General features: G+C 38.2%; 1 protein-coding gene and 1 pseudogene across 1 annotated transcript; one reads left to right on the plus strand and one right to left on the minus strand.

The window, feature by feature from the left end:
• Positions 1-10,390: 10,390 nt before the first annotated feature.
• Positions 10,391-11,258, plus strand: LOC147941183 (kinesin-like protein KIN-14Q pseudogene; annotated as a pseudogene).
• A 913-nt stretch (positions 11,259-12,171) lies between these two features.
• Positions 12,172-13,052, minus strand: LOC104700942 (thionin-2.1). The gene is made up of 3 exons (XM_010416553.3): positions 12,688-13,052; positions 12,508-12,585; positions 12,172-12,413 (listed from the first exon to the last, which is right to left on the minus strand). The coding sequence occupies exons 1-3, from the start codon at positions 12,911-12,913 to the stop codon at positions 12,337-12,339; spliced, it is 381 nt and encodes a 126-aa protein (XP_010414855.1). The 5' UTR covers positions 12,914-13,052; the 3' UTR covers positions 12,172-12,336.
• Positions 13,053-13,086: the final 34 nt, after the last annotated feature.

Raw genomic sequence — 13,086 nt, forward strand, 5'->3', positions numbered from 1 at the left:
GGTATACTTTGCTTTGTTGCTTTGTAGATAAAATTTGAGGACGTTAAATAGTAACGATATCCAAATGTAGCTAAGCATACATATAGAAAAGTTTAAACATACAAGTCGCTAAAATAGGTGAAGGTTAATAGTACGGCATGATACAAACATACAGATAGAAAATGGGTCAATGTCCAACGCGTAACAGAGGGAGCGAATAAAAGTTTTAAACTAGTTGGAGTAGATGGGTGCGACATATTCCTTGTAGATGTCTAACGCGTATTGTGCCCTGATATCATTGACGATTTGGTCGGTGATCTGAGACATGAGTTCTGGACCAAATCCAGTTGCGAAGATCTCTAGCAACTTCATGGCAAGGGGACCACAATCACCACATCTCTCATTAACGTAAATGTCTTGGACCCTCGACCAAGTGAATGGAGTCTCGCCATGATCTTGAGTTGAAGGCGGTGTGCAAAGTTTTGAAATAAGGTATGGCAGCTGCTCTGTGAACGGGGCTATGTTTTTGGCAACCTTAGCATCGTCGTATAGAGTGACATTAGGATCGAGGATTTCTATGCTCCAATTGGAGAGGTTGATGACTAAGCCAATCCAGTGAGAATTGTCCCAAATCATCGGAATATATATCATGTTCCAATCCACAAACCACTCTGAACGAGAACCATAGGTTTTACGTTTTAGCTTATTGTCCCACTTGACTCTGGACTTCATTTTTGCTTGACAGAAGGAAGGATACTTCCCTTGTAAGTAGTTCCCAAGCCAGGGTGAGAGGAAGATAGAGCATTCAATGGCTAGGACTTTTTCCAGCTTTTTTTTGTAGAAAATCCACTAAAACCTCCATATGCTGAGAAAAGAGGGTGAAAATAATGTGTATGTATATATTAACTAAAATCGAGTTCAGAGTTTGGTAGATAGGAAATACTTACCAATGTACTAACCCAATTCTTAGGCTTCACTAGCTGTTTAAAAAACAAGTTGTCAATTGGGTATCCACATTTGCTTATGTGTATCCTGGAGGTTTTGAAAATGGTAACCACAGTTAGCTCATTGATCCGATATTGTTAGAATAAAATACGACATAGGAGGCGTAGAAAGTTACGTGTTTGGGCATGATTTCAGAGATTTTTTCATGAGGGATGCTAAATCTTTGTCGACAATGAGTAGAAGGTCAGGCAGAGGGGACGGTGAAGGTGTAGGAATCCGCAAAACAGCCGAGAGAAAGGTCTCTTCTGGTACCGAGAGAACACCCTTTTGTGTAGGTCTGGCTGGCGAAGAATCACTGACATCAACAAGGTCTGTGGGTGTAGCATTGCTCTGTGAGGTGAAATAAATTTAATTTTCAGCAAACTATTAGGAAGCAAAAAACTAGGCAGGGATTCGATGGAAAGTAGAGAAGGATGCAATACCTCTGTGGCTTCGATGTCAGATTCGTTAGGTTGTATAGGGGACTCACGGCCATCATCCTAATGAAGCAAGTTGGGGAAATTAATTAACTATGAGGTAAAATAGAGAAAGTTAACAAATTTTTTTTGAAGTAATATTTGTCTACGGTACCTCATCAGCACAAGCTCTGTCAATGTCAACTTTGGTGTCCTGCAAGAAAAAGGTAACGAATTGACGATGCATATCCATGTGGATATGTTAAAGTTGTTTCTAAACAACTAGCCAAACTCACGTGTCCATGTGGATAGGATAAAAATGATAGGAAATAAACGGAATTGCTTACCTCAATTAATGTTAGGGGAGTGGCTTCCAACAAATTATCAGCGTCAATTTTCTGCGTCAAGGTTAGCAAGTGTTTGAGTAGTGAGATATAGTTGAGGATAGAGACTTACTCGGGAAGTATATTAATTTGGTGAATAAATACCTCAATATTGTTGGAAGGTGTACCGTCAAGGACATGACTAGGAGCAGGCAATTGAGGATTGACATTAGAGTTCCCTATAAATCCCTGTAACAAGCTGGTGTAAGGTTGTAGGGGTTGTGGAGATGCATTAACAGCAGAGTTAACTTGGTTTTGATCAATATGTGTCGCAGCCTGTATATTGAAAATGTATCCACATGGACATTGTAAGTTTTGCAAACTGGGGTAAATGACGAAGAAGGAAAGATATGGGATATGTACCGATTGGTCATCGAAGGGAACAGGTTTGGTGACAGTGTCATATACCGGGGATTGTTGTTTTCCAAAAATTAGTTTAGGTAACAAAAAGGAAGCTAATCGAAGTTTCATATAAAAGGTACAAGTGTGTCTAACCTAAGTCTCGGTGTCATAAATGGGATTGAGGAAAGAGTCCGGACATCCTGAATCACATATTTCATAGGGGACAAGCAGTTTTCAACATAATGTTCCTGTATAATTTGACTAAGATGAATACAGATGCAAACAAACTAGCTCCAGGATGATGGAAACAACTACATACCATTGTCCCAAAACGGGTGGACATATTGTTCCCAGTCGTGTTGGTTAAGAAGGATATCATCAGGAGACGTTACTGCTTTGGTCGGAGATTGTTGAGGAGTTGGGGGTGGCGTCTCGACCGTCACATTCTCTGCTGCATTCTCTGGACAAGTAAACTCATCGACTGCGACAGGGGAAGGTGGTGATTCCTTGACAATAGAGGGAGAAACGGATGCTGGCCTCATAATGGTGCGCCTTATTGGTAATCTTAACCGCCTACGGAATCGAAGGGTGTTAATCTGAGCCTGTAGTTTCCTGTTCTCAGATTCTAGCTTTTTAAACTTACTATCTGCCGCATCCCTAATAGAATTAAGTTCTTTCTCTACAGCAGCTTTGAAATCAGCAAAACCGTTATCCTCAGTATTGGAGAAGATAACACGGGGCCTCTTAGAACTCGAGCATTTGGACTTGGGAGAAGGTTGATTGACACGAAGTTTGGCAGAAATCTCTTTCCGCCTAGGAATAATGTGCTTCCTGTGAAGCCCTTTGCCCTTCTTATCTGGTAAAGTTATTAAAGGCAAAGAACAATCACCCCCTGGCCATTCCTTTTTGGTGAAGATATGTCCTGCCTGAATGAGACTTTCCATATAAGCAATTCTTTTGTCTTTAATCTCATCGTCCCACTCTCCCCAACCAGATTCAACAATCCCTTCTTGTTGGACAGCTTCCAAAAACACAGAAACTAATAGCTGCGGTTGTAATAGACAAAATGTCATAATGTGTGTATCCACATAGATAATGTAATCCAAAGATTAATAATGTGTACATAAGACAACTTACATCTGGATAATGCTCAACACTTATGACGTCTGTCAGAGGTAAATTATTCTTTGGTAGGCCAACTGAAGAACATTCCAGGAAAGTGCGGCTGTCACCAACACCTTGTACCTTGTCTCGTAATCCAGAAATGTTACGATATGCGAGCAGTTGAAGCGCAAGAGGGTAGCCATGCAAACGGAAGGACTTCTGTTGTAACTTCTCGGTGAAACTCTTCAAGGGGTCCGTTGGTTGAACCTTGCCCTGCCGTTTAAGTCTTTTAGCCACTGGTATGGATTGCGGTTTGAGATCAGGTCTCATAGTGGAAATAGTCTTCAAGAAGGATTCTCTGCCCCAAGGAAATGCTAGGAACGATTCGATGTCTTCAAGCATCTCAACATACTTCCAAGTTGGTCGGCTCGTTTGGCTGGAGGCAATGAGTACACCATCGACTATGAGGAGCAACGCTAGCCGAAGCTTCCGATCGAAATCCTTGATACTAGGGTCTTCAAAAATAGTGGACACATCACCTAGGGTCGCCTTGCGATCTTCCCCAATCAACTTATCCCAGTAACATTCATCATGAGAGTCGGGAGCAGGGTCGTCTTCGGGGTCGTAATCTTCCAGAAATTCGTCACATTGAAGGCCAGTTACAACACCAAATTCAACTAAAGAAAACCTCAAAGGGTATCCACCGAATACAGTCCACAGTTTGTACTTTTTTTTGGACAGAACCTGCCTACATAGCAGAGCGTGGATTAATCTGCAGGAAATAGGAGACTCACCAATACGAAGCCGAAATAAAGAACCCAGACTTGAGCTAAGAATCGTATCGAATTGGGGAGTGCCTTTGAGGACATTGTGGACTGTCGTCAGGATATCAGGTCGTGAGTAAATATTCAATCTAGCGTCGGGGAAACGGTCAGTTGCAAACAAACGGCGAGGGAGCCGATCATCCCACTCTGCAGATTTTTCTCCAGAAGTATCACCAACAGTTGTAGATGTCGATTCATCGGCCGAACATTTGGAGATTTGACGACGGGTCTCTGCCATGTCCGAAGGCGGTTCACGGCGGCAAGTTAAAGGGAAAACGGAACAAATGGAGGTAATGGGACAAACGGGAGGAGTGGTAGGAATCAAGGAATTCGAAATTGGTGAAATGAAAAATTAGGGTTGATGAGAATTGGGGATCTAGGGTTTTGGGGGATTTGGGATTTTGTCTTTTTTACGGTTGTTAAAAATAAATGTATTGAACAGATGAAAAATTGAGATCGGTAAGATAAAAAAAATGAGATCGCTAAAATAAAAAAGTGAGATCGGTAAGTTAAAAATAAATGTACTAAAGAGAGTTTTGAGGGGTAAGTTGTGATTTTACAGGTAGAAATTATAGAGAGAATAGAAAGTGGGTGTGGGTGTGGGTGTTATTTGTTTATGAGAAAGTGGGTGTAGATGGAAAATTCCCATAAAAATAATAAAACAAAATGCATATCAAATTATAAAAAACTATGGTTTTTTTTTATAAGATTACATATACCACTTTTGGTATAAAATACATTTGAAATAACTAAAATCATAATGCATATCAAATTATAAAGAAAAAATATAGTATTTTTGTATCTAAAAAAAAATTATATTACCAAATATCTAAATAACTAGACATGAGTGTTTTAAAAAAAAAATATATCTCATATCAAATTATAAAGAAAAAATATAGTACTTTTGTATCTGAAAAAAAATATCTTATATCAAATTATAAAGAAAAAATATAGTACTTTTGTATCTAAAAAAATATATATATATTATCAAATATATGAATAACTAAACATGGGGTGCTTTTTTATAAAAAAAAAATATATTATATATATCTTATATCAAATTATAAAGAAAAAAACATGGTATTTTTGTATCTGCAAAAAAAATTTAAATTTTTTGATAGTATCAAATATCTGAATAATTAGATATGGATGTTTTAAAAAAAAAATGCTAGGCAATTTGCCGTATGACCAATTCTACAAATGAAACGAAGAATATAGCATATTAATGATGAAAATTAAGTCAGTAACCAAAGCCCATTGCAAAATTACCAAAGGAGCCCAGCGTGACATGTACGCGCTGCTAGCCAGGAGTTGTGATGTGATGACGTGGGAAGTCTATCTTGGTAGGTTTTATAGTAACAACATGTCCAATTATTTTAAAATTTTGAAAATAGAATAGAAATATATATGTATACTCAGTAATTTGTTTAACTTCTAATTACTATTTTTTAATTACTCATTAATTTGTGCAACTTATAATTTATGCAAGATAAGACAAATTAAAACCATAAGATACTAGACCCTAAAGATACAAAAGAAAAAAACCCAAATTGAATGTGAACAAGAGAATGGTTCATATTAATCGTTTGATGAAGAAGGAACACTAAACCCTAGAACTAGAAGACATAACATTGACAACCGAAACTGTCAAACTTAACAACGAACAAGTATAAATGATAACATTGAATATTTATTTTTAAAAAAATATTCAAAGCAAATATGATAAAAATAGAGTTCTAGTTTAAAAAAAAAAAGAAGAAAAAATGGAAAGAACACACATGTGTATAGACGTGTGTACGTGTGCAAGAAGAGGAGAGAGGGATGTCATTTGATTGTGCAACTATAGACGATACTTTGGTAATTATTATATAAAATACAGCTAATATAAACTTTTAATGGTTAGTGTAGTTATGGAGTGAATTATAGAATTTTTTTTGGTTATTGCTGCCAAATTCTTATTTTTTTTCTATCACACACAAATGGGTTCTACTCTCCATCTCTCACACCCTCTCACGTCTCTCACAACTCCAAACAATCATCTCTCACGCTCTCTCACCTCTCACACTACCCATTTTTACTATTTTGAATAGTATACGTACTAAAACCTATATTTCTTTCTCAAAACGTACTAAAACTACGACTAACCCTTGTTCTTATATATTCCAACTTGGCGCAGTAAATTCCAGTACATCATTGGTGGAAGAGCCGGGACTCAGGTCGGGATTCTTGTCATATATATATGTGTGCGCATAATTAAAGTTATTTTTTGTATCGTTGTGGAACATTTTCTTATATGTTTTCCAAACCTTTTGGGCAGGGAGTTGGAGCTAGACCTCGATTGTTGCTCACCTTTGATGATTGCGTGGCGATAGGAACCTACGACACCAAGAGCGGGGAGTTCGAATTTCTTTCTAGGGTAAATCACTACCACACACAAGTTTTATGCTTTTTTTTCTTTTTTTGTCTGGTTAAAATTTCCACAAACCTAACACATTTGTTTTGGTCTTTTTGAACCAACAGGCCCACCCTATTGGTAATGTGGAATCTATCGGATCGGAGGACGACGATCATTGCCTACTATGTTAACTTATTTCTATCTGAATTATATTATAAACTAGGTTCGCCGTTTTAACCTTTGTCAACTTGGTCTTGTATCTTGACTTGTTATTCCGTATGTTTCCTTCCCTTTCTTTCTTTTTTCATAGAATCCATTTAACAATCCATCACCTAGTTCATATTCTAAGCCGTAAACTGCAAATCGAAGAACACAAAAGAAACAGCAGAACCCAATCCACCACATTTTTAACAAGATGAGGCTAAAAAACTAGTTCAATTTCATCTTAGTGAACTCACTCGCCTCAGGTTCTCTGCGATAGCATCTCTGATCCTCCTCGATCCTATATATGCTTCTCCTTGCAACCTCCGAGTCTCCTCCTCCTTCTCATCATCTTTTGCATCTTTCCTCATCCCACCATTCTCACCAGCAGCACAACCATTATTCACACATTCCTCCAGTGAATCATCTCCAGAATTCACAAGAAAATTATGCAACAAGCAACCCGTAGTTATGACAAACGGCAGAAACTCAACCGTCTCTGGTTTCCATTTCTTATCAAGAATCCGCCAACGAGCTCGAACCTTAGCAAACGCAACCTCAACAGCATGCAATCCAAGACTGTGTACCACATTGTTAAATTCTTCTCTAACAACACTCTCCTCTTCCTCCTCGTTTGAACTCGAGTCATAAGGTGTCACAAGCCATGGCAATAAAGGAAGACAAGAATCTCCCAAAACGTAACGAGGAACCAATACACCATTATTCCCAAGTTTAGTCGGAGCTCCACAGAGAACTTCCTCTGCTATTGAGAAAAGCTTCGTCTGTCTGAAGATAGCTTCTGGTTTCATCGTACTTGGCCAACCAGCTGAGATATCGACGAATCTGCCACTAGAATCAACCAATGCTTGAACCAAAACTGAACCTTTCGCACCAAGAAGCTTCCCTTTAACCTCAAATCTCCCGAATCCGACAACACCGCAACAATTCGGGAGCAGATTAGGTGAAAATTCGGGTTTTGGATCATCAAGTTGCTGACTTAACTTCTCATTGATGAGTTTACAGACAGTGAAGAAAGAGCGTGAAGCTTGGGAAGTGGAATCAAACCCGAACCTGTGAACAAGAGACTCGTAAGAAGCGCCGTGAGCGAGACGGAAGATTGTGGCGGCGAAGGAAGGAAGCGAAGAAGAAGGGGTTAAGATGGAGAAGAGACTGAAGAAGGTTGGTTTCGACATTCGGAAACAAAGGCTCCAGCGAGGATCATCATCGTCATCGTCTTCTGTGGCGGAGGTTAAGAAGCGGTCGAACCACGTGGCGGCGGAGGTGGAGGACGGAGCAGGGGAAGGTGAGATTGGGAGAGATGAGATTAGGGATTCGAGTCGGAGAGACTGTGATGGCGAGAGGAAGAGATCGTTGGCTTGGAGAAAGGAATTGGTTACTGCGGCGGCGGAAGAGAGACGGCGCAGTAGTGGGTCTTTAAGACCATGTTTGTTGGATTGGGTTTTGTCGGATTTTCGTTTTCCGGCGGTCATTGTTTTTTTCCGGCTAGTGAGATTGGGAAAGGCCGCAGCTTTACCCAAAGATGTAGCTCGGGAGTGACTCGTTCGGTTGCTTCAACATTACTTTCATGGATTTTTTTTTCTCAATTAAGAAATAATAAAAAATGTGTTTTATTATTAATTTAAACATGATTCTGTATCAGTAAATTAGTTTACCTCATGATTCTGTATTAAGATCAAGCCTGATATATCTCTGTTATTACTCTGTTTCATCTTCTATTCATTTTTGAAACTGATTTTTGCAGTTGTCAGTTTATCATCTATATCTTGATACTAGGATAATTGAAAAGAAGAGTCAATTCAATACCTTCAAGGCTTGTAATGATGATTCAGAGCATGAATGCCTAAAAAAGCTGGACAGTTCGTTTTGTTATGTAAATTTACCACAAGGAGAATGGATAGCAATCGGGTACCCAATCGGGCCACAAGCCACACTTGAAACAGCCTAGAGTTTTGGGCAATCGGGGTATTCAATCGGGTTTTGGGTAAATCAGTATAATACCTACAGATACTATTCGGTAATTTACAAAAAATTTGGTTCGGTACGGTTAGTAACTGGCTGGGTTCAGAGCGGTGTTCTACTCCAATACAAAATCCAAAAATTTTCCGGATTATATTCGGTTCGGTTATTTTCAGTAACCAAAGTACTCAAATAACCGACTAAAACTTGAGATAACCGATTAAAATTATAAATACCCATGTAAATAACCAAAATAACCGATTAATCCATATCCCATTCGGTAATTCTGCTTAACCCGAACCCTACCCGATACAATTTTTATTGGTTTGGTTCCGGTACGGTTCTTCGGTACTGGATATTATGCCCAGGGCTAGCCTTAGTGGGTCAAGGCCTTATTAGGCCTTTAGGTTAAACGGATCTAAAACGGTGGTCCAATATACTTAAGTTACAACTCGAACCTGGACCAAAATCTATTTTACCAAGGCCTCTCAGCCCATTCGGTAATTCTGCTTAACCCGGACCCTACCCGATACCGCTTTTATCGGTTTGGTTCCGGTACGGTTCTTCGGTACCGGATATTATGTCCAGAGCTAGTAATTCACCACAAGGAGAGCTAAATCCCATATTCTTCTTAATCTTCCAGTTCCAGGTTTAGTTGATGATATTGATACTTTAGCTATCTGATCCTCCATTAGCCTCTCCACGTCTGGTCCCATATCGTGGACCATTTTAACTGACTCAGAGATACAGTTGAGCAAATTCACCAACACAATCACCTCGTTCCGTTGCAGTTAAAGCTGTTTAAAAAAAAAGGAATTACTTCAGATTCAGTTGACGCCTAGATTACAAAACGATGCGTAAAGATGTTTGAGTAACTCGCAGTCTGATGGTCTCCGGTTCCTTGGTTTCCATCTGAGAAGAGAATTTTCAATGTTGTACCAAGTCCCTGAACCTGAAGTTTCCCCCAAAACCTACACAATCCATCACTGCACTACATACACATACATTACTAAACTATATTAACATTTTGGAGGTACATTTTGGTTTATGCCCTTGAAATTTTGTTTATTTAATTTGTTTATTTGCAACATTAACCCCTACTGATTTTCCTAAAATAACATTTCATAGAAACTCAATTAATGGAACTATTTAAAACGACATAATTTGATATGTTCATTGCCATAAATATCTTCACAACATATATTAACCCCTACAGATTTTCCTAAAATAACATTTCGTAGAAAGTCAATTAATGGATCTATTTAAACTAACCTAATTTTAAACGTTTATTGCCATACAAAGATTGAAAATATATATGCATTTCGTTTGTTCCTAAAACAACTCTATGCATTAAATGATTAATCCCATAAAAATCTCAAAATCCATTTTAATAGATGTTTGGTGACTGTAGGACCTATTCCGTTTCAATGACACAACATTATGTGAGTAACAAATTTAACCTCCGGTGTATTGCGGGTTAAATAACCAAATATTGTCTTGCGATGTATTGCGGGTTAAATAAGAGTGAGATTGGTGGGATTGGTGACACTTTTAGATGTGTACCAGGAGATAAATGTATTACTAGACTATAAATATACCACACGGGTAACCTTGAAACCACTATAAAAATCTATGCTTTGAATACTTATATCAATATCTGTAAAATTTTATATTTTTAAAATTAATAAAATAATAATAAAATAACAAATAAATACAATATAATATTTAAATTTTTAAAATTAAAAATATTGTCCTGCTGTGTACCGCGGGTTAAATCCTAGTTAGATGTATTACTGTTACCACACTCTCTACGTTTGCCAATTCATTTTCAAGAAAAATATTGGGAAAAACCCTATATTTCTGAATTGTTTCTGTATCTGCTGTTTCAATATTGGGACTCTGTTTTCAGATCTTAAGCATGGTTTCCTGTGTCATACTCTGCTTGCTCCAAGTATGATGTTGCCAGAATCAAACATTTGTAAGAAGTCAATCCATAAGACTAATAGAATAATTATTCAAAGAGATATAGAAATTCCCAAAAGAGAGAAGTTACTCACTTTTGTTACAACATGTAGCACAAATAGATAAGTGAAGTACATATTTCTAACACCGGTCAGCTTCAAAAGAAATGGTGAATGTAACAAACCCATCACTCTTGGACAGCACCACCAGCTATGATCTAGCTCCTTTACCTAATGGTGGCCTAAGTACAGTGACCTCATTGAGAAGGTGAACAAGCCAGAAAGAGAACAGGAAAATCCTCTATCTTCCACCAGCTCCAAGAAGGAAGACTCTTGCCCCAATGCCTTTCATTCCAACCACATCAACATCAGCTTTGTCATTATTGCCACCATGTCAAGCTATTACAAATTCGCCTGATGAAAAGAGTTGCGGTGCTAACCAAGTGCTCTGCACCAGCCCCAAGCTACATAGAAGTAATGGGAAGATGTTGACCAGCGTACTGAGACGAAGCATACAAAAGAGAATGCAAATGAAATCTTCGCCAAGGCAGCAATCGTTGAGAAGAGGTGGTGGCATTAATGTCGGGATGGAGAGAGTTAGGCTGTCCATAGGAAGCAGAGGAAGGTTAGCTCACAGAGCTCGTAAGGCAGGTCTGAAGGAGACACCGCAGAAACAAGAGCGATGGATCTGAATCTATTAACTGACCTGATGATATGAATTAACTTCTCATTCAATTTGATTTCTTGGGAGGATGATTGATATCTAGGGGTGTCAATCGGGCTGGCCCGGCCTGAAACCCGTAAAGCCCGCATATGTTTGAGCCCGGCCCGGTCCGACCCGAAATATTTCCGGGCCTATATTTCAAAGCCCGAGCCCGGCCCTAACAGGGCTACAGGGCTTTTCGGGCTTTTTCGGGCTTATCTTACCGATCAAAAATTTAAACTTATAAGCCTTAAAAAGTAGTGTTTGAAAATGTATTATAAAACAAATCAATCAAAAATTTAATAACTCATGTATATTCACTATAACCAACTTAATTTAATAGAAAAAGTTTAAAACTAAATAAAATTTCGATATTTTAACTAAATAAACCAATATATAATTCAAATAAAGCATCATAGATAAAATATTTAGAAGTATTAAGTATGGCAATTAAGTAAATATGAAAACTAGGATTAGAGTTTACAACTTTTTTTACAATAAATTATTAATCAAATATTGCAATCAAACAAAAATGTTAACAAAACCGTACAAACATATTTGTTAAAGGGCTTTTTGGGCTGGCCCGAGCCTGGTCGGGCTAAGCCCGAAAAACCCTATTGCCCAAACGGGCTGAGCCTGAAAGGCCCGATTTTTTTCTGGACATATATATTTAAGCCTGAGCCCGGTGTTTTTCAGGGCCGGGCCGGGCCAGCCCGCGGGCTTTAGCCCTAATTGACATGCCTATTGATATCTTATCATCCTCCGGTTAGACTGGTTTGTGGATTCACTTAATCAGCAAAAATCACAATCTTTGTCTTACGAGATCTCATACTATCTTCTTTGTGTAGAATAATAAAAATTAATTAGTGGAAAGCAAATGAAAATGTTTCGAGAGAAGAAGATTAATAAAAGACAGGTTATTCTTTATTAAGATGATAGGGAAGTAGAGGGCATGTGCAATCTAGAGATCGACAGCCTTTGACGACACATGCACATTACAAGAGTCTAGCATTTTTTGTCACATAGACCACAATTAGAACAGTACTCTAGGCTGTTACAAGTTTGACTTAAGAGCTCTTGGTACAGAAAGTAGAACATGCCTTAGCGCATTGTTCAAGCGATCCTTTCACAATCTCACTTGCATCTAGTCACCAAAACAAATATTAGAATGGATTATTGTTTCTTGTCCATTATTCTTACGAGATAATAATAAAAATGACTTGGGGAGTTTGCTTTACCAGAGTTTTTGAGAGTGTTCATGGCACCACAAACAGAAGTTTCACACCCTAACTTGCAGTACTCATTAACAACATCACCTGAGTCAAGAAATATATATATATATATATATATATTTGCATCAAAAATAAAACCTTGATCGATCGTTTAACAAATAATGTCAAAGACATTTTCCCATTTACCTGAGTTTTCCAGAATGCCGTTTTCCCAGCCGGGAGGGCATGTATCAGATGCTTGACATCCATTCATTGAAATACAATTTTTCTTGGAGTAAGACCCCGCCATAAGACATATACTAAAACCATTTCTAGCTTTGGTGGACGGGCAGCAGGTCCTTGCTTCTACTTGAATTTGTGCCATGAGCAGACTCATTATGAGCAAACTGAAAATCATAGTTTTTCCTTTCATCTTTTTTGAATGGTTACTTGTTTTGATCACAAGATGTTTATACGTATAAAGAAAACACTTATAAGCTTGTTTACTTGTATTGATGAAGTGGTCTTGATACCAGACTTGCTTAAATACTAGGAAACATTGTGACGAGAATTTAGTTAGTTAGACTTAGACATGAGAGTCTCATG

Source organism: Camelina sativa, chromosome 7, assembly GCF_030686135.1.
Source record: "Camelina sativa cultivar CO46 ecotype springtype chromosome 7, ASM3068613v1".
Lineage (NCBI taxonomy): Eukaryota > Viridiplantae > Streptophyta > Magnoliopsida > Brassicales > Brassicaceae > Camelina > Camelina sativa.

Coding starts and splice junctions, on each gene's coding strand:
- LOC104700942 (XM_010416553.3), bottom strand. CDS start 12,913: ATGAAAGGAAAAACTATGATTTTCAGTTTGCTCATAATGAGTCTGCTC. Junction 12,586..12,687: donor CGGCATTCTGGAAAACTCAG/GTAAATGGGAAA, acceptor TTCTTGACTCAG/GTGATGTTGTTAATGAGTAC. Junction 12,414..12,507: donor GAACACTCTCAAAAACTCTG/GTAAAGCAAACT, acceptor TTTGGTGACTAG/ATGCAAGTGAGATTGTGAAA.